Source organism: Dipodomys merriami, unplaced genomic scaffold (assembly GCF_024711535.1).
Source record: "Dipodomys merriami isolate MVZ:Mamm:240054 unplaced genomic scaffold, mDipMer1.0.p SCAF_6, whole genome shotgun sequence".
In the NCBI taxonomy this organism is placed as follows: domain Eukaryota; kingdom Metazoa; phylum Chordata; class Mammalia; order Rodentia; family Heteromyidae; genus Dipodomys; species Dipodomys merriami.
The window spans coordinates 65,498,946-65,523,907 of record NW_027206179.1 but is presented as its reverse complement, the minus strand read 5'-3'; the positions used below and the strand labels follow the sequence as shown (position 1 = coordinate 65,523,907).

Sequence of the window (24,962 nt, the reverse complement as noted above, 5' to 3'; positions counted from 1 at the left end):
AGCCACATTCCTAGTTGAAGTATGGCCACTTTCTAAGACAAGATGGTGGTCATTTATACTGGTAGTTACCACCTGGGATTTGTTTTGTTTTGCTTTTTGTCAGTTATGGGGCCTGAACTCTGGGCCTAGGCACTGTCCCTGAGCTCTTTAGCTCAAGGCAAGCACTCTACCACTTGAGCCAGACCACTACTTCTAGTTTTCTGGTGGTTAATTGGAGATAAGAGTGTCACAGAGTTTCCTTGCCCGGCTTTGCTTTGAACCGTGATCCTCAGATCTCAGGCATGTGCTACCAGCTACCAGCTACCACCTGGGCTTTTCACATCCAAGAATAACCCACAAAACGAAATAGATGACTCTATTGAAGCATTTGTCATAAGGGGGAATGATTTCTGTTTTATGCTTTTGCCCATTATTTGTTTGCCTTTTTGCACATGACCTTTAATCCACGTGTATGCTCATACACATATGCCACAGTTGTGTTGTTTACTAGCAGAAAATTAGTGTGTAGGGAAGACTGCCTCTTTTTGAGGACACTGCTATTAGTATGAGTGAGCACTGCCTAGTGCTCATTAGGGCATGCTTTATTTCATTATCTGATTTATTTTAGTGTCTGGTTTTCTGGACAATCTACCTACTTGATTTTGGTTTGTATTAGTAGTTTGCAGTGTCCCCATTGCTTCAAGCAGCTGTTCATCATACTGATGGAAGGTTCTGTCTTTGCATTCTCTTTAGCAATACTTGTTTGCTATATCTTGTGCCATGCTTAATAAGTGGTATTTGCCAGGCACTGGTGGCTCATGCCTGTAATCCTTAACTACTCAGGAGGCAGAAATCTGAGGATCATAGTTTGAAGCTGGCCCAGGCAGGAAGAAAAGTCAGGAGAGACATCTCCAATTAACCACCCCCCAAAAAAACTGAAAGGAGCTCTAGCTCAAATAGCAGAATGCTAGTCTTGAGTAGAAAAGCTCAGGTACAGTGCCCAGGCCCTGAGTTGAAGCCTCAGGATCAATGTATGTGTGTGTATATGCATGTGTGGGTGTGCACACATACACATGCACTTGGTATTCAATGAAGTCTCCTAGAACACCAGTTCTCTCCACCCCCCAGGGACAACCTATGACCCATTTTTTTTTTACTTATAGTCAAAGCAGGGAGAGAAATTATGTGAATGCTTTTAGAAGTTAATTTTTATTATATGAAGATAATATACAAAATACATTCATCATAACTAGGAAGGCAGAACCAGATCATATATCTGTAGCATATATTCTTGATTTGTATAAAAGTAACTTTTAAATTCCAGTTTCCTTAAATAATTATGCACAATGTACACACACACATACACACACAGTTACTACCATTGTCAGTCAAAAGATGCTCCTCCTCCTCTCATCAATTTAAATGGAGCTGGAAAGTACTTCATGTTTGACATTCTTATAGGCTGGGAAACAAGGCATGACTCAAAAGACCTAAGCAACCATTTTCAGATTTGGACAAATTTGCCCCCCTGGTCTAAAACTATTGTCCAAGCATTCATTCCCATTCTGTTCTCTTTTACACATAGGTTATCTCATAAGGCTTAGACTGATATGCTGTTCATTGGTGCCACCCATTTTTGTCTTAAATGGCAAATAGTCCTATTATGTTCAGTAATTGAGCTTTTCAATGCTGTTTTGATAAACAAGCACTATGTCATCAGACCCACTCACTTTTCTGTCTACACCAAGATTCAGACAGTACCACTGTTTCGGCTGATGGAGCTCCTTTAAAGAAGCAGAATATATATTCTAACAGTATCCTAATAGGTTTTTGTTTCTTTTGGAAAGGGGCTTTTATTGAAGATTCTTAATGATTAAGAATTAGATCATTAAACTCAAGGTATCATAGGATTGCTAAGGTTTTCTTTTTATCACTAGTTGGATCCTTATCTAGCTGAAAGAAGTAGAGGACTGGGTTCTTTCATTTGCTGTCTTACCTCTATCTTTGTTATCTGAGTCATGTTATTTCTGGTTGTTAGGAACTTTTGTGTATGGAAAGAAGAGAAAGGTCCAAGAGTTCTTACTCCCCATCCCCAATTCTGACTCTACTTGACTGTGTTGAATTTAATTCATTATGGAGAAACCTGCTTCTATCCTGGCCAAGGAGTCCTGAGAGCCACCCTGGGGCACCCACTGTCTCACTGGAGGATGCTGACTTCTCCCATGTCTTTTTTGTTGTTGTTGGTCGGGAGGGCTTTAACTCTGGGCCTGGGTGCTGTCCCTGAGCTCTTCAGCTCAAGGTAAGTGCTCTGCCACTTCAGCCACAGCCCCATTTCCGGTTTTCTGGTGGTTAATTGGAGATAAGAGTCCTACAGACTTTCCAGCCTGGGCTGGCTTTGAAACGTGATCCTCAAATCTCAGCCTCCTGAATAGCTAGGATTACAGGAGCGAGCCACCGGTGCCCGGTTCTCCCATGTCTTACAAAGAACCTTGCACTAGAGTGTAGTGCAAAGGGAAGAAGGGCTTCTTTCTGCTGTCGCAGAGTCCAGGTTCTACAGAGAAGTGATATGCTTCACAGAAAGCATTCTCTAGAAACAGTAGTTCACTGCTCTCTGCTCAGCAGATACTTTCTCTCTCTTCACTGCAACTTGTGTAGATAATATCCAACAGAGTCAGCGTAGGCATTTGGGGCCCACTGAATTTTGAGACCACGGAAAGTAGGTCCCCTTTTTCTACCCTGTTTCCTTATTTCTACCCTGTTTCCTGTTGCTATCATCCTCAGACCCAAGGCCAGGTCCAAAGCCAATGAAAATTGCCTTTCCTTCTTTTGATGGTTTATTGACTAGTATGCCAGGTCCCAACTGTAGGAATATCTTGCATTGATATATAATATCCTGCATCACCTTGTTTTTTTCTCTCTCAAGGAATATAAAGTGCTTAATAAACATTGACTAATGTTCTTCTATACATCCTTCACATCCTTCCATGCAACAGTGGAATCCCCATTAGAAAAACATGACTGCCTCCATTATGGGTCCCAACTCCCTGGATAAGTTGCTTTAGCTAGTATAGATGGAGTTTCCACTCTGCCTTGTTGGGGTTTATTCCATCTGATCTAGTTTGGACACAGAAAACCCGCTACATGATTACACCTGCACTCTCTCCAGCTTCCTATATAGCTAGCTGTGCAAATGGGATACTAAAGGAAAAAATGTCTTAGCTATAAATCAGTACTTGAAATAGAATCAGGAGGTGGTTTCACCTACCTTCCTATGAGCATCACACTTAACATCAGGTCATCCAATTCTAATAGGTTCTCAGTGTATTTCACTAAAGCCAGTGGTAGGCTCAGAGTGCTATAAAATCAAGACGAGCCATGGCATAGGAATAGAACCAGTCCCATAGGTAGTTTTTAAAGATTTGCTTTAGTTCCAGAACCCAGGAAATGTCGCCTCCTTTCCGCCCTGTCAGTAGTCAGGGTTGTAGGGTCATGGAGGCGACACTGCTCCTTCCCCTGCCTTCTCTTTCCTCCTTCCTTTCTCCCTCCCTTTCTCATGCATGCTAGAGAACTCCAGAGGCACTGCCTACACCAATGTGTGTGTGATTCCTTTCAGTTCCTGTGCTGCTTGTGTCTGGTACCAAGGTTGCCAGAGCAATCAGTGCATTTCCATCTCCTGACCCCTGTCCTGTGTGCCTTGATCCCTTGGGAGCTGGTGGGCTTAGAGTTTCTCTAATGGGAATAACATTATGATGGAGAGTAGTGTTCTTTCTCTTGTCACTATTAACTCTATTTGGGGTTACATTCTTGTTAGTCAAAACATTAAAAAGCACTATTAAAGTCGTCAAAAGCAGCTGGCTCCTGTGGTAAGGAAAAGGTGTAAACTCATATATGCATAATACTGACAGAAACTAGTTTTCTGGGGAGTGTGGATACACATGTGCTTCTAGAAAGAAAGTGTGTGTCAAGTGTTAGGCGGGAGGTGAGGAGTACAAGACCACTGAGTTGTAGTCTGGGGGTGGCGAGCAGCACAACTCCTCCTTTCCTGGCTCCAGGTTGTCATGCACAGATCTGATGTGGCCACAGCTGGAAATGCAGAAGCTGGGCCTGGTGGCGTCGGGAAGACCTGACTCCTTGCTTTTATCAGTAACTCTCAAGCTAAAGAGAAAGAGAGAGAGAGAGAGAGAGAGAGAGAGAGAGAGAGAGAGAGAGAGAGAGAGAGAGAGAGAGAGAGAGAGAGAGAGAGAGAGAGAGAGAGAGAGAGAGAGAGAGATTAATCAGATGGGTTTCTCAAAAACCCTAAACCTCACTCTGCACGCACACACGTGCGTGAGTCAGTAGTGGAGCCTTATTCTCACTTGGCTTTTTCACTCAAGGTGAATACTCCAACACTTAAACCACAGCTCTACTTCTGGCTTTTTCCTGGTTAATTGGAGACAAGATTCACACAGATTTTTCTGACTGGGCTGGCTTTAAGCTGTGATCCTCAGATCTGAATAGCTAGAGGATTTCAGTGAAGAACCACTAGTGCCTATTCCCACTCCTCCTGTTTGGGTCCTTTGTCCATACCTCTTATGGAATCTCAATCTATGATCGGATTGTTCCTGTTGTAAAACTGCATACTGCCTTCCTTGTGCTACTTGGATTCTAGGCAGAAAGAGACATGCCAGTAGCTGGGGATGGAATTTGAGACAATACAAGTCTATATGGAAATTAAGTCTCTCCTACTTGTGGGTCACATAGCTCTTATAGGCAGAAAAAGTCCCTTCCTTCCTGCCAATATCTATGTCAAATCCTGGGATGTGTGAAGAATACAACCTTAATGTGACAAAAGACAGGCCAAGTGCTAGGGAGAGAAGCTTATCCTGAATTATTCAAATGAGCTCCAAATACAATCACATGGAGGCAGAGGGAGACTCATGGCCAGGCCCAGAGAGAAGGACTTGTAAACAAAGAGCTGAGATGCAGCCACAAGCCAAAGAGTGCCAGAAGCTACCACAGGATGGAAAGGCCAGGAATGGACTCTCTCCTAGATCATTTGGATAGAGTGTAGCCCTGTTGATACCTTGATTTTGGCCTCCAGAAATGCAAGGAAATAAAGCCTTCTCTTTAAAGCTGGGCACCAATGGCTCACACCTGTAATCCTAGCTACTCAGGAGGCTGAGATCTGAGGATAATGGTTCAAAGCCAACAGGAACAGAAAAGTCAGTGAGATTCTTATCTCCAAGTAACCACCAAAAGCTGGAAGTGGAGCTGTGACTCCTGTAGTAGAGCACTAGCCTTGAGCGAAAAAGCTCAAGGACAGGACCCAGGCCCTGAGTTCAAGACCCACAACCAATTCCCCCCCCCAAAAAAAATTCCTCTCTTAAAGTCACTATTGGTGGCAATTTGCTACAGTGGTCTCAAGAAACTCAGAGCATCACACTCAAAATTCAGTCCATTTGTCCCCTCTTCATTGTTATATTCTAAAAGAGTTCTGTGTTACTGAGACTATTTTGCCAGCATGACTCAAGTTCAATATTGCTACAACCAACCTGAGTTACATATGTGGGGAAGAAAGTCCTTTCACATGTGTTTTTTGTTTAACAGGCTCTGGGATGAAGCAGAGAACTTCATACACCATGCTAATTGGTCTAGTGTGCTGTGGACTAGCACACCCATGGTCTATGATTTTCATAGTAGAAGATAACTATTCATAGTTTTCTTTTGGGGGGAGTGTGGGGGGGGGTCCGGTCATGGGGCCTGAACTTTGGGCCTGGGTGCTGTCCCTCAGCTCTTCAACTCAAGGCTAGCACTCTACCACTTGAGCCACAGCATCACTTCCGGCTTTTTTTTCTTTTTGCTTATGGGGTGCTGAGGAATCGAACCCAGGGCCTCATACATGCAAGGCAAGCGCTCTACCACTGAGCCACCTTCCCAGCCCCCATTCATAGTTTTCTTAAGCAAAAATTAAGAAAAAAAAAGTAGTCACCATGTTATGCTGTGGTCTACAATATTATGCCTGGTGCTGGTGGCTTTTGCCTATAATCCTACCAACTCAAGAAGGCTGAGATCTGAGGATAGTTGTTCAAAGCCAGATTATGCAGGAAAGTCTGTGAGACTTATCTGCAATTTAACATAAAAAAAGTTGGAAGTGTGGGGGGAGGGAGGTGGGGGAGGGAAGGAATAGTGGGAGAACAACAAAGGAGGGGATAACTGCTCAACAAGAAATGTACTCATTGCTTTACTCATGCCTTACTCATGTAACTAAACCCTCTGTACAGCATCTTTACAATAAAATAAAAATCTTAAAAGCTGGAAGTAGAGTCATGGCTTAAGTGGTAGAGTACCAGCTTTGAGTGAAAAAACTAAGGGAATCCCTCCCATGTCCTGAATTCAAGAAACCAAAAAAACCCATAAAAACAAAACATGCTGTCCCTGAGCTTTTTCTTCCCCGCCCCTCTCACTCAAGGTAAGTGCTCTACCATCTGAGCCACAGCACCACTTTTCCAGCTTTTTTGAGTAGTTTATTGGAGATGAGAGTCTCACAGACTTTCCTGCCTGGGCTCGCTTTGAACTGCAATCCTTAGATCTCAGCCTCCTGAATAGCTAGGATTACAGGTGTGAGCCACCAGTGCCCAGCTTCGGGTCAATCCAACTGACTTTATGAAGCTCTGCTGGTCATATTTCTTAAATATACTTGAGCCACCATTTTATTTACATCATTTTTGTTGTTGTTGATCATGGGACTTGAATTCTTTTGCTCAAGGCTAGCGCTCTACCACTTTGCGCCACAGAACTACTTCCTGTTTTCTGGTGGTTAATTAGAGATAAGTCTTGTGGACTTTCCTGCCTTGGCTGGCTTTGAACCTTGATTCTCAGATCTTAGCTTCCTGAGAAGCTAGGATTATAGGCTTGAGCACCCAGTGCCAGCTAGAACAGTACTTTTATACAATGCCTAAATGTTACAATTCATGATGGCAAGTAACCCCCTAGAGCCCTCTCTTAACCAACATCGCAAGAATCTTCCTCCACACCTCCCCTTCAATAATCATAGGAAAGACATGCAGCTTCCTTACTCCATCTTTAGCGAGGCCATGGGCTTGCTTTCAGTCCAGGTGAAGCGCTTCACCAGTGGGGAGGCCAGCACAGTGCTACTGTCCAGTTGGTAATCCTGGTGGGGAAAGGTAGGAAGGTCATGTGCTTGTCTGGCCAAGATAGGTCCACACTAAATCTGGGGATGATACTGCAATGTACCCCTGAAGTTCCTCCAGTCACTGTCCACATACTCCCCAATCCCTGCCTAGTGACAAAAAAACATCTTCTCCATATCAGCAACTATAGTCTTGGGCAATTACAAGCAATGCTCACTCCCAGCAACGTTGTAGCTCTGTTCCAAAAGGTGAAGTAAATAAAAGGGAAAACTGTAGGTAACAGGTTAGCTCTTTCCATTTGCAAATTATTTCATGGCAGTATGAATATGGGTACGTTGTTGTTCAGTAACCATAATATGTAAAAATTAGAGGAAATTATTATAAAGGTGATTCAATTTTTGTTCCTTGGAGACTATAGAATTTTGAGGCCATACTCAATTGTTTCTAGTAATTGCATTTCCTTTGAGTCATTTCCAACACTGAGTTGTACACAGACTCATTATCTTTAGTACAGTATATATCTTAGAAAATGGATATCACATTTTGTTCCTCCCACTCTCTGAGTCTCTAACTAGACTGTGTTTCTAATTTTAGTTATCAGAAAGCAAAGACCTAGGCAAACAAGGAAGTGGTCATAAATTACCATGTACTAGGCTTATTAAGGCTGATTCTATTTTGTTCAGTATTGTTTCATGGGACTTGAACCAACAGACCAAGCAACAAAATTTCTTCCTGCAGCTTAAAGTTTAAATGTGTGTATACATATTTATGTAAATATGTGTGTGTGTATATATATATATATATATATATATATATATACTTATACACTGTATAGTGTATATACACATACACACAATGAGTGAGTGTGTATGTGTGTGCACGTGTGTGCACACATGCTAGTACTAGAGCCTGAACTCAGAGCCTTGCACTCTCAGTCTTTTCACTCTGCCACTTATGCCATACCTCCACTTCTGGCTTTTTTGTGTGGTTAATTGGAGATACAAGCCTCATGGACTTTCACCAGTACCCAGCTACTATTACATCTTTAAAGTCATTGTCACTTTATCTTAAGGGTGATTGTGGTGGTCTTAAGGTGATCCCCTTCACACTAGAGTTACATTTCCAGGTTGTTTGTGTGGGACACGACATTGCTAGTACTTGTCCAACTTTAATGTGCACAGGAATCCCTTAGGGATCCACAGAATCTGCCTGTGGCAAGGGGGGGGTGTCTGACTTAGTGACAGTGGTAGGTCCAAGTGCCAGCAGATCCAGCCAGATTTCAGCCCCATGTCTGCCTGGAGATCCCACCTTGAGCACAAGGGTCTGCCATACCAGGAGCGCATTCCTGCCTAGCTTCCTCTCCTCCCTTTAGTCTCTTAGCTCCATTCCCGTCTTCAAAGAGAAGAACTGATAGAAGACTCTGGTGTGCTAAGGTGTCTTGATCTGGGCAGGGATCTGGCTGTTTGTCCTAAAGCACCTTGGAGGAAGGGGTGTAGAACTAGGTGGTGGTCTCTGGACTCTGGTCTCTGTGCTACATCACAAGGCATCTGTTACATCACAAGGCCCAGCCAATCACCTGTATGGGGTTGCTGTATTTCCAAAGCATGAGGAACACATGAAGTTTTCTAAGGGACCATGTTACTATCAGATTCTATAGAATGGGCCCTAGAGTAACTTTGGGCCCATTTTCAAAACATGAACTTCTACATTCAAATCAACTCTGCACAGCTAACTCTGCTTATCCGTCAGTTCTCTTGGCATTGTCATGTCATTCTCCACTGGTGAGTGGCCCTCACTGATCAGGACTTCTAGGGTTGGTGTCTGGATAGAGTCACACCAAGGCTTCTGCCTGAGGTTCACCACAAATGACTTACATAAAACATGGAGGTGGTATCTGGAGAAAGTTCTTCAAAGGTTTTGATTCTTTCCAGGCTCAGGAACTTGAAAGCATTCACGTATCTAAGGAAGAAGCAGGAGGGATCATCAAGAAAATATATGCAGCTCTGATGTTAGGAGCCCATGGGCTCCAGGTATAACACAGCTAAGATGAACCACAACACCAGTTGTCTAAGTCCTATGGCTCAAATGTCTTGCTATACCCTCTAGAGCTCTTCAGGGCAATGCCGCTTCTTCCCATGGTTGTCAAGTCACATTTTGTACAGTGTACAGCAAAACCTCAGAAGGGCCCAGTCTGGTCCCTCTCACATCGGTGAGAGGGGACATGAGGCATTGTGTGGCTTGAGCACCTGATGCTACAAACAGGAGAAATGATGCCACAGGAAGAGAGTGACTTTATCTTAGCACATATAGTTGCCTACTTCCTCAAAGGATGTGGGGTGATAAATAAAACAACCTGTCAAGGCTGCCTAGCTGATTTAATTGTTCAGTTGAGTGCTAGGGCAAGTCTTAAAATATTCTGTACTGTGAATACAGATGGGGAGATGTGTGGTACCTGCAGCAATTGTCTACTTCAACCTGTCAATTTTTGTTGATGACCTCCGAGAAACTACCATCAAGGACATCCACTAGATGGTTGTTCGCAGCAAGGTCATCCCTCCCATGATTGAATTTCCTCAATTTGGTAGTCTGTTACTCACTGCCAGGCCTAACTTATTAGACAAGCTTTCTAACCTATGCGTAGCCAAATGCTCGTGGTTTAAACCTAGTAATCCTAGCTTCTCAAGAGGCTCTGATCTCCAGTTCACCAGCAAAATGCTATAAGGTGAAAAGGTATTGTTCAAGTGATAGATCAACAGCTTTGAATGAACATACATGAGAAAGCTTGAGGCCGTGAGTTCAAGCCTCTGTACTGATAAACAAAAAGAACCTACAGCTAAGCAACATACTAGGGCCCAAGTTACTCTGACAACTCCACTCCTCCATAAGTCTAATCCAATCAGGCCTTGGTATGGGATTTACTCCAAGGTAATTGGCTCATCTTTCAAACATGGATGACAATTCTGCTCCAGCCTCCTGGGCTCCCTGTGTAGTGGAGCTCTGAGACTGAGCCATGATGGTTCATTGGTTCCATGTGCCTTGACTTGGAAGCCTATCCCTGATAGTTGTCAATGTCTTCCTATTGATGCAACTCTTGTGCTTTCCCTGGTGGCACAATTGAGGTCAAAGTGCAGGGCTATGCCTACTGAAAATAAAGATGCTAGCAGGCCCACAGGACAGACTAATTCTAAAAAGGATTCTGACAGCATAGAGAATGGGAGGGGATGTGGCAAGAGCCATCCTCCCAGCTGCTGGCGCATCATGCCTATAATCCTAACTTCTCAACTAGTGAAAATCTGGCTCTCAGATTTCTTTTTAACCCAGCCTGGCTTTGAACTATGATTTTCAGATCTCAGCCTTCAGAGTAGTTAAGATTACCAGTGTAAGCCATTGGTACCCAGCTCTTTTGTAGGTTATCAAAGTCTGTAATCAAGTTGGGGGGGGGAACTTACCTGACATCATCAGAGCTTCCCGTGTTAAATTTCGGGGCTGAAATACCATCCTTGAAGAAGTCGTCAGAGAAGGCAGGAGTTGAGTATGTAAAGCCACTGTTTCTAGTCAGTATGGCGTTGAGTGGGATATAATCTTTACCGTCCTAAAACACCAAAAAGAGAGCTCTAATTGCACACGGTCCAATTGCAACCAATTTCGGTGCAGCCTATCAATTTCAAGCGTATCATTTCCCCAACCAGCAAAGCATCTCTTGCTGACATTCAAAAGCCCTTGGCCTTCTGATATTCCAGACTGAGTTTTACCTGTTGTACATTGGCTTGAAGCAAATCACCTAGTTTCTCCACAAGCTCTGCAAACCGTGGTCTTTCTTTAGGGTCTTTGTGCCAACAGTCCAGCATGATCTGATAGCTGTTGGGAAAAAGCACAGAGAGAGCTGGAGAGCAGTGATGTGTATACAGATCACCCTCCACCTGGCAAGGCTGACTTTTAACCATATGTGGCCTGGCTTCATGTTTAGGTTTGTCTCTAGCCCTAATAGACAAGGATCCGTCTGGGTGAAGTTCTGCCAAGAGTGGGAAATACATGTCCACCACCCTTCTAGAACTCTCCTGACCCAAGCTTGTTCAGTGTCAGTGGCCTCTGTGGAATAGAAGGACTATGGATTAAGCTTAGAAACACATTGCTCCCTGCAGTTAGATTCTTTCAAAAACATGATGGTCAGGTGCTGGTGGCTCATGCCTCTAATCCTAACTACCCAGAAGGCTGGGATCTGGGGATCATGGTTTAAAGTCAGCCCAGGCAGGAAAAGTCTGTGAGACTCTTATCTCCATTTAATCACAAACTACCAGAAGTAGAGCTGTGGCTCAAGTGGTAGAGCATTTGTTTTGAGCAAAAAAGCTCAGGGACAGTGCCCAGGGCCTGGACTCAAGCCCCAAGACCAGCACCAAAAAAAAAAAAAAAAAAATGAAAACAACATAAGACCAAAAGAAACCCCCAAAACCCAATCAAAAAGTGTGATGACGTCTTGAAAGTTGAAGAGAGCTGTGGACTTGAATGAATGACTGGCTTGCCACACCCATTTCATTCTTGCATCGTAACAAAGGTTGTTACAAGATGTGTCTCAATATGTGCATGGCAATTCCATGTTCTCACAGTCCCTGAAGCTGTGTAGTGGACACGGATGGAGAAAGCACAGGGTACATGACCCATCACTTCTGAAAGGGGAGGCCCACCCACTAAGGACCTCAGTAGTTCCTCAGGCTGTGTTTAAAGTTCCTGGGTGTGGCTGATTATTTTTCACCCAACATTTCAAAGCTCTTGTTACAAAATGACCTCCTACCACTAAGGCAAAAAAGTACAGGCTAAACTTCTGTATTTGAAACATCTGTCTTAATAGCCCAGAGGCCAACTCTTGTCCTAGGGTTCCAATATCAACAGGGTCCTCTGCTCTTCTCCCACTGCAGATATGAAAGAATCAGGCTCCTGTTGATCATGTCTGCTTAGAGCTCAGTCCCTATCTGCTTCTATAAAACATATGACACAGGGCTTATTCTCTTTGGGTCCTTTGTGCTCTTTGTAGGGTGTTGATTGTACATTTTCTTTTAGAAAATCATCTAGATTGCCAGGTACTGATAGATCATGCCTCTAATCCTAGATACTCAGGAGGCTGAGATCTGAGGATCGAGATTCAAAGCCAGCTCCAGCAGGAAAGTCTGTGAGACTCTTATCTCCAGTAAAACCACCAGAAAACTGGAAGTGGTGCTGTAGCTCAAGTGGTAGAGTGCTAGCCTTGAGTTGAAGAGCTAAGGGACAGCGCCCAGGCCCAAAGTTCAAGCCCAGAGACTGATGAAAGAAAATCATCTAGATCATAGAAGAATCTAAGATCAAAATCTGAATGGGCTGGGTCTCGAATTAGTTCAGAGCTGGGCATCAGTGGCTCAATTCTGAGCCACAGATCTGAGGATCCCAGTTCAAAGGGAGCCTGGATTGGAAAATCCATGAGACTTTTATCTCCAACTAACCACCAAACAGCAAAAACAAAGCAAAATGGGAAATGGAGCTGTGCCTCAAGTGGTACAGTGTTAACCTTGAGCAAAAAGAGCTAAGTAACAGGGCACAGGCCCTGAGTTCAAGCCCTAATACTGGCCAAAAAAAAAAAAAAAGTCAGAACCATCCCATAAGCAGTATGTGGCCTGGGATCTCATCCTGATTTCATTCACGCAGCACAGGCCTAGCATTGTGCTAGGAAGTAGGAAGCACTCAGTAAATATGTGCTAAAGATAGTTAAGCCAGACAGCTCTGCTTCCTTCTGCAAATTCTTCAGGCACATCTGAAACATTACTTGTAGTACCGGAAACTGGATACTACCTGGGGGGGCGGGGGGGAGGAATGCCTAAACATCTTCAGAGCTCCTTCTACCTCTGTCAATTGCAGAATGCATCAAGAGCTCCTGGTGAAGCCAGGCCTGAGTCCCGGGAGTTGGGGGCCTGTTCCATTCAACGAAGGCCCCAGGCACCTGTCCACCAGCATCAAGGTCATGAAACTGCAACTTGGAGGGAGCTGGCAACAAGGACCACCTGCAATTTTCTAGTTTCACTCATGGTTTCTGATTCCTAGATTCCACTCTTTGGGGCGTATCATTTAGCCCAAATGAATCTCAACAAACACCAAAGGAGAAGGGAAAAGAAAACATACTGAAAAGCATCTGATTAAACAGGCTCTGGGCGAGGAATAAGCAACTCTACTCTGCACTGCATAGCTTTCGTCACTAAGTAAACAGGTTTCATGACATCTGTTGCCCTGGGGTAAAAGGGCTCCCTTTCCACACTATTGCTCAAGTTTCCAATATACACACCACTAGGCCAAGTTTTGACCACAGAACCCCAGATCTGAGACGTTTCCTGTGTCCCTGCCCAGACCCTCTTACTACTGAAATAAATGAGATTACTGCTCTCATACACTGAAGTTGGTAAACAGTATGACCCCAGCTGCCTATGGAAACATTTCACAAAGCATGGACTTATCTGTTAAATTTCTAACGCAAGCTTCTTTTTTGTTTGTTTGTTTTGTTATTTCCAGAGTAGTGGACTCTATAGCCTTGTTTGGGGCTACCTGGGAGGAGTTGGGCAAAGATCTGAAGGTTTGAAGTAAGGCACCAGGGCACATGCCTGTAATTCTAGCTATTTCAGAGGCTGAAAATGAGAGGATCTCTGGACAGAAAAACTAAGAGATCCTTTCTCACCCCCTAACTGGGTGCCGTGGCGGGGGTCCAGCACCCCAAACTATATGGGAAGCAGAGATTGGGAAGATTATGATGCTAGCTGAGGCAGAAAGCAACCAGACTCCATCTGCACATAGGGAAGATAGATGAGGAAGCACAGGCCTCTAATCTCAGGGATAATGGGAAGCCTATAGTAGGTGGGTCACAGCTCAGGTATATGCCCCGGGAAGAGAGAGTGGTATTCTAAACATAACCAGTGACAAACTGAGCGAGAGGCATGATTCAGCAGTATCATGCCAGCCCTAAGTGTGAGCCCTAAGTTCAAATCCCAGCACCATTAAGAAAAATTTAATGTTTGATCAAGCCCAAGGAAGTCTTTGGTTCAAAGCTGAGGTGATTTTGTACCTTTGGAATTATTCTGGACCAGAATTTGGGAAGCTGTCCCATTAGGCAGAAAAGTGATGTGGACTAAAAGCAGACCAAGTTTGCTGAATGACTGGTAATGTGGCCCTGGGAAAGTCACATAACTGCTCTCTGCTGTGGACTTATCTGTGTAATGCAGCAGCTAACACTTTCTGTTTTACCCGTCTGTTAGCACTAGGGAAATTTATATATTAAATGACATAAATAAACAAATATTAAATAAAAACAATGGTTAAACAGTGTCTGCCACTTAAAGGCACTAAATATCCACTTGGTTAATATTAATAAGAGCCAGGCACTGATGGCTCATGTCTATAATCCTAGCTATTTAGGAGGCTGAGAACTGAGGATTGAGATTCCAAGCGAGCTTGGGCAGGAAACCCTATGAAACTCATTTCCAATTAACAAGAGAAAGTTGGAGGTATGGATCAAGTGATAGAGTGCCAGCCTTGAGTAAAAAAGCCAAGTGTGCGTATGAATGTCTGAGCTCAAGCCCCAGTAATGGCGTACAAAAAAAAAAAATGATGTAAAATGTAGAAGACACTATGTTGAAAACGAACTTTACAATTTTTGGGGGGGAAGGGAGGGAGGAGTTGGGGAGGTGGGGAAGGAAGAGATGCTAGGGGAAAAACAAAGGAGGTGGTAACAATGCTTGATAGGAAATGTACTCATTACCCTACTAATGTAACTGTAACCCCTCTGTACACTATTTTTCCAATAAAAATATATATGGCGAGAAAAAAACTACTGAAAGCTATTGAATAATAGGATGTAGAGGTGAAGGAGAAAGAGCAATCGAGGAAGATTATGTAATTAAAGTACAATGTATGTTTTGTGAATCTTCCTGGCAAAACCCATTTGTACAATTAATGTACATTCAAAATTAAATTAATGAAAAAATACGTTCTGAAGTTCAATAAATGAGCACATCAAAAAATGATGTAATAATAACTGCAATTATTATTGTTCCCATTAGTAATTGAGAACTCTCTCCTTACTTTCAGATTACATGGAAAGTGGATGGAAATATTTAATTCAAAGCATCAGTGGGTATATGAGAAAATAATTTCTCCTGGGAAATTGGGGGGGAGGGGTTTGCAGGGGGGAGGGCATGGCTTTGTGATCCAGAACAACTATCAGGCTGGGGGCCTGGTTTCTCAACCCGTATCCTCTGCTGCTTACCCGGCAGAGGGCACATGGCTTCCTTCCTGAGTCTGCTACTTAAGTTCAGAAGACAGAAGCCCACCATGCCTTCTTAAGGTTGCAAGCTTCCCCCTATGAGACTATGTGGGGGGAACACTCAGGACACCATAGGCATAAAGTGTCCTTAGCTTATTCTATTTTTATGATCTTGTTCATTTGTGCCAGTATTGGGATTTGAACTCAGAGTCTGGGTGCTGCCCCTTAGCTTTTCACTCAAGCCTGGAACTCTGCCACATTGCCACCTCCAGGATTTTTGCTGGTTGATTGGAAATAAGAGTCTCACAGACTTTCCTACCTGGATGGCTTTGAACTAGGATTCTCAGAGCAGCTAGGATTACAGGTGTGAGCTCCCAGTGTCTGGCTATGTACCTTATTTTCAACCAGGTCTCCTGATGTTGAATGCAAACTCTCAAGCCTGCAACACACTACAGTGTCGATGGTCCGCTTTTTCCCTGGCTTTTGGAGAGGCTTCAATGAGGATATCACCCTGCAGCATGACAAGAATCCCAGGTTCTCCTGGCCTTCAGACTGTCCCAAGCCCTGCCTTCATCCCGCACTCCTCCATTCCCTTCCTCCAGCTCCTCATCCTGGGTCTGACGTAGCTTTGTCCTGAGATGATGAAGGAAGGAGATAGTGATCTTGCCCAGGTCCTCACTTCCTTCACCTCCCCTGACTCCTCCCCACAGACCATCCCAGGGCTCAGCAGGGACCTCATTGTATGGGTGAGATGGGGGGGGGGGTTGGTGGGGACCAGCTGGCCAGTTCAGGAAAGGTGGTGCTGCCTCAGGGAAGCCCACGTCCTTGTCAGCAGCTCAACACAACTGCAACCGTCATCACATTCCCACTCAGGCCTCAACGTGTACAACACACACAAAGTCACAGGAAGCATGCCCAGGAGAGGCCGGAGAACAGGCTGACAATGGAGCGCCCTCCATTGGACAGGCTCTGCCCAGAGTCACCCTATTGCATGGCAGGAAGGTGCCCCCGCAGGCATCAGGGCCAGGAGCTGGTCTCCTAAAGAATTGTAAAGGAGCCCCATTGCCCACGAAGCCTCTGTGGAAGGAAGGCCTCCCTTCTCCTCCCACACTGTTTTCCCCAAATCCACACGGAGCTCTGTGAGTCCTTGGTGTGGGAGGATGATTGAGCAAAAGCTGACTGAGCAAGAAATAGGGCTTCTGGTCTCTTTCCATGACAGCTTCACTGATAGGTTCTCCCTTAGTGAGAGAGGTCAACATCTTGGTAGTCTATTTGTTTTGCTCAGATTTCCACCTAGAAACTGAGTTTTGAACTTGAATTCCTGGCTAGTGATCTTTTTTGTTGTTATTGCTTAAGAAAGATTTACTAATGGGTTAAGATTTCAGCAACATTAAAGTGATTGCAACAGGTTTAAAAAGCATACAGTCACACTATTACAGGCTAGAGAGTCACAACTGAGTTTTATACAATTAAATATTATACAGACCTTTGGGATTTATTAACTACCAGACTCAGAAATTGAAATTGTAAGACTAAATCCAGTATTAGTGCTCTAAAAGTTGGATTTTTTAACTGTTTCATTCTCTTATATATTCCTTAATTTCTCCCAAAGACAGTGTTCTCAAATCTCCCAAAAGTGATAGGCATAAAAAGCTCCGGTACTGGGGCTGGGAAGGTGGCTCAGTGGTAGAGTGCTTGCCTTGCATGCCTGAGGCCCTGGGTTCAATTCCTCAGCACCACTTAAACAAAAAGAAAAAAGCTGGAAGTGGCGCTGTGGCTCAAGTGGTAGAGTGCTAGCCTTGAGCTGAAGAGCTGAGGGACAGAGCCCAGGCACAGAGTTCAGGCCCCACGACCGGACCCCCCCCCCAAAAAAAAAGCTCCGGTACTAAGAACATACAGACAGCTGGGTGCTGGTGGCTCACGCCTGTAATCCTAGCTACTCAGGATGCTGAGATCTAAGAATAATAGTTCAAAACCTGTCTAGGCAGGAAAGTCTGTAAGACTCTTATCTCCAATTAACCACCCAAAAAGACTCAAAGTGGAGCTGTGACTCAAGTAGTAGTGCGCTAGCTTTGAGCAAAAAAGCTCAGGGAGAGTGAACAGGCACTAAGTTTAAACTACAGGATGGGCATACACACACACACACACACATACACACACACACACACAAACTCACACGCACATGCAGGCACACACATATACTCATACAAAACAAAATATACAGACCAAAGCTAGAAATCTTGACAGAAGACTTGAGTTTCACTTTACTTGAACCAATCCTAAGGTGCAGCAAATACTGTATATGAGGAGAATATGGATCATGAAGTTTGTTGGTAAAGTTAAAAACTCCAGCTAGAGGTCTTGCAGAGAGAGTCATGTCAGTAGTTAGGAGAGGAGGAGGTAGGGGTGGATCAAGGACAATGTGCCCTATTCCAGGAAAACACTCCCCGCACTACTGAGCCCAAATAGGGTCAAGGATCCATTCCCTGAAGAAAAAGCGATCATTTGTGCCCTCTGTGTCTGCTGGGTGGAGGAAGAGGGAAGCCAGGACTCACATTTCAGGAGTGGCATACTCAGGGGCCCTCATCCTCATGCCTTCCTTCAGGCGACTGCAGAAGTCCTCATCCATTTGCACTCCTGGGTAGGGAGACCCACCTGCAGGGGATGGAGACGCAGGCATGTTATGGTTTGGGGGGCTAGGTACAAAAGCACCATGGTGGGAGGAGGCAGTTCAGTGTTTCGTTTCTTCTGGCTATTCACAATGATGGTTCAGTAATCATTCCCAGGGGCTGTGCAAGGAACCTCTTTGGAATTCAGCATATCTTTGGCAGGATGCATGAATGGTATGGTTAGTCCCTGTCTGATCCTCAAAGGCTACTCCTGCCCATATGGTCAGGGAAGGGGCAATCATGGGTCCCTGCCCTGTACCCACAGGAATTTCTAAAGAAATCCCATCATTACAGACATTCCTTCAATTAATGACATGGGTTTGTTTGTTGTTTTGGTGCTACTTGGGTCTGAACTCAGGGCCTCTCACTCCTTCAGCTTGGTGTGCTCTACCACTTGAGCCGTGCCTACAAGCATTGCTTTTTTGCTAGCTATTTTGGAGATAAAATTCTCATGGACTTTTTATGGCTGGCTTTAAACATTGATCCTCCAGATTTAAGCCTCCTATGTGAGCCACCAACACATGGCTAATGACTTTTTTTGGGGGGTGGGGGACGTGGGACTTGAATTCTGGGCCTGGGTGCTGTCCTTCAGCTCTTCAGCTCAAGGTGAGCTTGAGCCACAGTGCCACTTCCAGTTTTCTGGTGGTTCATTGGAGATAAGAGTCTCACAGACTTTCCTGCCTAGTCTGGCTTTGAATCTCAATCCTCAGATCTAAGCCTCCTAAGTAGCTAGGATTACAGGCACAAGTCACTGATGCTTGGCTTTTTTTCTTTTCTTTCTTTCTTTTTTTTTTTTTTAAAGCTAGGTTGCTTATGGATTAATCTAACTCCAGTGAAAATGAGGATGCTCCCTGTAGCTATTGTTTTCAGTGAGTCTGACTGGGGGCAGGGCAGGCAAGGCCTCCTGGTCCATTCTGAGCTAGTCTTCAAGCTAAGCCATTTCAGTGTGTGTGTGTGTGTGTGTGTGTGTGTGTGTGTGTGTGTGTGTGTGTGTGTGTGTGTGTGTGTGTGTGTGTGTGTGTGTGTGTGTGTGTGTGTGTGTGTGTGTGTGTGTGTGTGTGTGCTTTCTAGTCATTGCTGCTGGTAGGAAGCAGCTGGGAGACATGCAGTGCTGGCACTGTGTCATTGGAGGGCCGTTGTGTCCGCCAAGCTGCTTTCAAAGACTGGAAGCAACAGGTGTTGTCATTGAAAGCAGGGCAATGATTTTTACACATTACAGGAAGCCAGGGATGTTACTGGCTGACTTATTTGCTTATTTGGCAATGTCCAAAAGACTCCTAGCTAGAACTCGTGTTTGAGAGGCTTCACATTACTACTGTGTTGAGGAGCAGATGTGACATCTGTGCATAGGGGCTTCAGCAAGGTTTCGAGAAATCCATAGTGGACAAGAGTGCAGGCTAAGAAAGATAAACCAGTGTTCTTCATGGTTGGCATGAAGAAAGCAGCATGCAGACCTGTGTTGTTTGTGAATATCAGGATAAGAGCTGGGCTTGCTCTCTCTCTCTCTCTCTTTTTCTCTCTCTCTCTTCCTTCCTCCCTCCTTCTCCCCTCCCTCTCTCCTTCCTTCCCTTCTCTTTCCTACTCTTCCCTTCCCTTCCTTTCTGTGCCTGTAATAGGGCTTGAACTCAGGGCCTGAGCAGTATTTTGAGTTTGTTTGTTTTCTCAAGGCTAACACTCTACCACTTGAGCCACAGCTCTATTTCCAGTTTTTCGAGTGTTAATTGGAGATGAGAGTCTTACAGACTTTTCTGACCAGGCTGGCTTTGAACTATAATCCTAGGATCTCAGCCTCCTTAGTAACAAGGCTTACAGGTGTGAACCACTGGTACCCTATAGCCTGCTCATTCCAGCCTCACTTTCCCATTGGCTCAGTGGGCCACGAGGGCCTTTCTTAAGATATTCGGTGGTAAAGGTGAGGCAGGGAAGGAAGGGTGAAGGATATTAGAGCTCTGTGTGGAGAACTACCTTCTTCATAATCTCATAAATCATTCCTCCAGTCTGGATGTGTGTGCACACATAAATCACTGCTTATCTGAGAGGCTTCAGCCTCCCCTAGTCTTTGCAACTGGCTCAGGGGTTGACCTTAAGTTTGGGTCTATTCAGAGAATGCCTAGCAGAGGCCACAGACTGACTTCTAGGCTGCTTCCATATTTACCTAGAGAGAAGATTTCCCACAGCAACACTCCATAAGACCACACATCGCTCTTGGTGCTGTAGATTTTGTCAAAGATGGATTCAGGTGCCATCCATTTCAGAGGAAGTCGGGTCTAGAACAGAATAAGGGAATCTTGAGTAGACGAACATGAAAGCAAAGCACATCCAACGCCATTTCCCAGGGTCACCTCCCACATGAGATTGCCCAGAACTGTTTCTTAGAGCAGCTACAGTTTCCTAACAGAAAACTCCTAAAGCACAGGGTGTTGTGCTAAAAGTGTAATCCAAGCTTCGCAGAGCTGCTGGAGGCAATACATGGTTAGTAAGTTCCTCTGGTAGGCCCAGCCTGTCCTAACTCTGTGGCTTTAATAGAAACCTCTGCCAGGCTCATGCCTGTAATCCTAGCTACTCAGGAGGCTGAGATCTGAGGTTCACTTGAGCCATGTTTAAAAAGACATCCTGATGTAAAAAGATAGGAGGCTAAGTCATTGCACAGGGTTTAGGTTTCATCGCAGTGGGAACACTGGGTTAGCATGTGCAGATACTGGCTTCAGTCTCTAGTATGCCCACCAAAGGAGAGGAGATGGGAGACTTGGTTTTTAGGAGAATGTATGGCTGGTTTCAAGCATGCAGACAAAACTTCCTTTTCTTCCAGATAACAGGAATCCCAGTGAGTTATCCTGGGAAAGAGATGAATGGGCAGTGGCAGGAAATAGGGAAAAATGGAGAGACAAAGAGATTTTTTTTTTTAAAGAGGTCTCTTCTAAACAGTGATTCTGGAGTGGTAGTATTCAGTGTATGTTTTTGGCCTGCTATGAATAGACATCATCATCTAGAAACTTGCTAGAGATAAAGCTCAGAAGTACAGTGCTTGCTTAGCACATGAAAGGTTCTGGGTTTAATCTCTGCCACCACCACCAAAAACAAAGCTTTATGAAATGAGGGTTTTTGCTGGATTTTGGTGGTTTACCCACCAAAGGGAAACCTTGTGGGTTTACCCACAAGGGAAAGTCTTATACTCTGATCACTACTTAACCAACAAAAACCCAGAAGTAGAACTGTGGCTCCAGTGCTAGAGTGCCAGCCTTGAGTAAAACAGCTCAAGGGGTTGGGTGCTGATGGCTCATGTCTGTAATCCTAGGTACTCAGGAGGCTAAAATCTGAGGATCACAGTTCAAAGCTAGCCCAAGCAGGAAAGTCAGAAGTGACATGAAGCTGTAGTTCAAGAGGTAGAGTGCTAGCTTTGAGCAAAATAGCTTAGGAACAGTGCCTAGGCCCTGAGTTCAAGCCTTAAGACTGCACACACACACACACACACACACACACACACACACACACACACACACACACACACACACACACTTCCAACACTAAGAATTTGCATCAGGGCTCTGGGGTGGGGCTGGCTGCGGTTCAGCAGGTCTTCTAGGTGATGTATAATCTCTGCTGGAGAGCCACCAGCAGAGCCCAGACCCAAGCTAAAACCCTTCTGGAAGAGGTCGGACAGGGGAGGACACAGGAGGTCACCCACAAATAACACTGTGTTCAAAAACAAATGGGGGAGGGAACCCAGAAGGGGGATGCTGCCGTGGAAGGTAGGGGTGGTGAGAGTTTCCTCCCCAGCAAGATAGCCATCCCCTCCCCCACCCTTTCCCCTAAGCCCGGGAACAGACACCTGCTGAATCCATCACCCAGGTTTATTTGAGGAAAAGAGGCCGGGCTGTTCTTTTCAGCAGGACAACGAACTCCCATAGGAGCTCCAGGCAGGGAAGGAGGTGGTCTCACCAAAAAAGGCTCCTGGAGCATAAAACTAGTAAGCAAATCACAGTCAGCACTGCCCAAAGGATGGACAGCAAGCCCAGGGGTAGGGACCAGCAGAAGCAGATGACGGTGGCCTTCTGCCCACGCCAGTGCTGGCTGGCACGCAGCTCATCGGAACTGCTTGTCATCATAGGAAACCCAGGAGAGTGTTTGGTGACTACTGTTTGAGAAGTGTAAATATTTATCAAGGACTTCAGTGTGTGGTTTTTTAAAAAAAATGGTAGGGTATAAATGAGACAAATAAACATCAGGCTGACTTACGTCCCCTTTTCTCACATAATCGGGGTTCTTATAAATATCCCGGGCGAGGCCAAAATCACAAATCTTCACCACATTGTTCTCAGATAAAAGAATGTTTCGCGCTGCCAGGTCTCGATGAATGCACTATAATAAAACAGTTGCATAATCAATGCACTTCCTTAATCTAACCGACTAATTTCCTGTGCCCTCTCAGGGTCATTATTATTCACTCGTGGATCCATTTCACATGCTGCAAAGGAAGCGAGTTGGAGCACAGAGTTACCACAAACATGGAAGCGCTTCTTTACAGATACAGGTCCCTGGAGGCCCCCAGCCAAGAATTGCTCGGAATCTGTTCTACAAGTCAGCATCCTGGCCAACCACATAGACTGAGCTCCACCACAGAGCAAAACTGCCTGCAGCCTTTTATCCTAAGAAGCTGAATCAGACCTGTAGAAGCCTCATTTTTTTTCATCTCAACAGAAAATAATATTACTCACCAGACACCGGGTCAGATATTCTCCCTCCCCCTTTTCTGTCTACAATTTTAATCTTAATCAATGATCTAAGTTGTTTTTGTGTGTGCTGGTACTGGAGTTTGAACTCAAGGCCTAGGTGCTGTCCCTTAGTTTTTTTGCTCAGGGCTGACTCTCTACTACTTGAGCTACAGCCCCACTTCCAGCTTTTCAGTAGTTAATTAGAAATCAGACTTTGCTGCCCAGACTTGCTTTGATCCTAAGACCTCAACCTCCTGAGTACCTATGATCAGAGGTCCGAACCACCAGCGTCTGGCTACTAAGTCATTCCAAATAAATGATTTTTATTAGTGTGTGTTAATTGTACAAAGTGAGCATTTTTGTTGTGAACTTTTCATACATGTACATACTATCCCCTTTGATTGTATTCACCCACTCTGCTTAAAAGGAACATTTTTAAACTGTATCCTAAATATCTTTTATTTATTTCAATTTTTATTAGTGGATAGTAATCATATAATATAATGGATTTCATTATGACATCTTCACAGGCTCTCTCTTGATAGCCCAGTCTGACTTTAAACAATTCCTGAGATGATCAGCCTGCCTCAGTCTGCTGAATATTGGGGCCATAGGCATGTGGTACCTCATTTACTCAAGCCAAAGTTTTGTGGGAGGCCCCATGTGCCCGCATTGCTAGCGGCTCTCCTGGGCAGCTGTGTACTCTGAGAGTCTGGCCAGCTTTAAAAAGCATGCCAAAAGCTGCTATATTGAACAGCCACTGGATTTACCTGCTCCTAGGCAAGGTTCTCCTAAAATTAAATTCTACCAACTGGGGCCCCGGGCTCATGATTCTCAAAATTCCTCATATGAGGCAAGGTAAGACCCTGGGGTGATGCTTATTTTGGAGTTGAGGCCACAGGTCTGGGCCAATATTAGGAAAAATGAATTCACAGCAAAGGCATAGGTCTAGAACAGGCCTTGAAAATTAGAAACAGCAGAAGAAATGACTCTGAATTTTTTTCACCCTAAAGAAAAACAATAAATGCTTTAAATATAATTAACTTTAAAACATTTTTCATTGTATACATATATTCAAACATGACTTCATGCTTTATTATAATGTGTAATTATCTCTGTGTACAAGTAGCTTATGCCTATAATCTTAGCTACTCAGGAGGTGTAGATCTGAGGATTGAGGTTCAAAGCCAGGTGGGATAGAAAAGTCCAATTAACTACCAAGCATCAGCCTTGAGCAAAATAGCTAAGGAGTTCAAGATCCACTATTGATACACACATACACACACAAAATGTATGATTTTTAAAAGTGAAAACAAAAAGAAACAAAACCTGTCTCTCATAAATATATGTCTATCTATCTATCTATCTATCTATCTATCTATCTATCTATCTATCTATCTATCTATTGATACATCTATCTATCTATCTATCTAAACTTTTTTTTTTTTGGTTGGTAGGGCTTGAACTCTGGGCCTGGTTGCTGTCCCTGAGCTCCTCAGCTCTAGGCTAGTGCTCTACCACTTGAGCCACAGCGCCACTTCCGGTTTTCTGGTAGTTTATTGGAGATAAGAGTCTTGAAGACTTTCCTGCCTGGTCTGGCTTTGAATCACGATCCTCAGATCTCAGCTTCCTGAATAGCTAGGTTTACAGGTGTAAGTCACTGGCACCTGGCTTATGTAGACATTTTTAAGGGGAAAAAAGTCACGAATGGTGGTGCATGTCCATAATCCCAGCACTCAGGGAGGCTGAGGCAGGATGATCACATAAATTCAGAGCCAGCCTAGACCACATAGTGAGATCCTATCTCAAAAAGAAAGTAATAAAAATAACAGTAATATAAAAGAAATAAAGATAGTAAAGAGATCAACTGACCTTTCTGGAAGACAAAAACTCCATGCCTCTGGCCACTTGAAAACTATAAGAAATCAGATCTTCCATAGTGAGCGGCTGCTTGTAGAACTCATCAGAATCTGCAAAACATTTGAACCCAAACTCTCTGTCACGGCTCTTCTGATTCCACCAAATCCCAGTTTATGCCAGGTGCCAGTGGCTCACATCTATAATCCTAGCTACTCAGGAGGCTGAGATCTGAGGATCATGGTTCCAAGCCAGCCTGGATAGGGAAATCTGTGAGATTCTTATCTCCAAATTAACTACCAGAAAAAGTAGGAAAAATAGGAAATGAATCTGTGGCTTAAAT

The 24,962-nt window shown here is 44.3% G+C and overlaps 1 protein-coding gene across 3 annotated transcripts in view; it reads right to left on the bottom strand.

The window, feature by feature from the left end:
• Positions 1-1,176: 1,176 nt before the first annotated feature.
• Positions 1,177-24,962, bottom strand: part of Flt1 (fms related receptor tyrosine kinase 1) — a 187,255-nt gene continuing 163,469 nt past the window's right edge. For all 3 annotated transcript variants that reach the window (XM_070003052.1, XM_070003054.1, XM_070003055.1), the window contains exons 22-30: positions 24,635-24,732; positions 22,287-22,409; positions 20,206-20,317; positions 17,937-18,036; positions 10,862-10,967; positions 10,559-10,701; positions 8,984-9,068; positions 7,035-7,129; positions 1,177-4,134 (exon numbers count right to left, since the gene is read on the bottom strand). In XM_070003052.1, the coding sequence (XP_069859153.1) occupies positions 3,948-4,134; positions 7,035-7,129; positions 8,984-9,068; positions 10,559-10,701; positions 10,862-10,967; positions 17,937-18,036; positions 20,206-20,317; positions 22,287-22,409; positions 24,635-24,732 (1,049 nt within the window). In that variant the 3' untranslated portion in view covers positions 1,177-3,947. The remainder of the gene's footprint in view (positions 4,135-7,034; positions 7,130-8,983; positions 9,069-10,558; positions 10,702-10,861; positions 10,968-17,936; positions 18,037-20,205; positions 20,318-22,286; positions 22,410-24,634; positions 24,733-24,962) is intronic.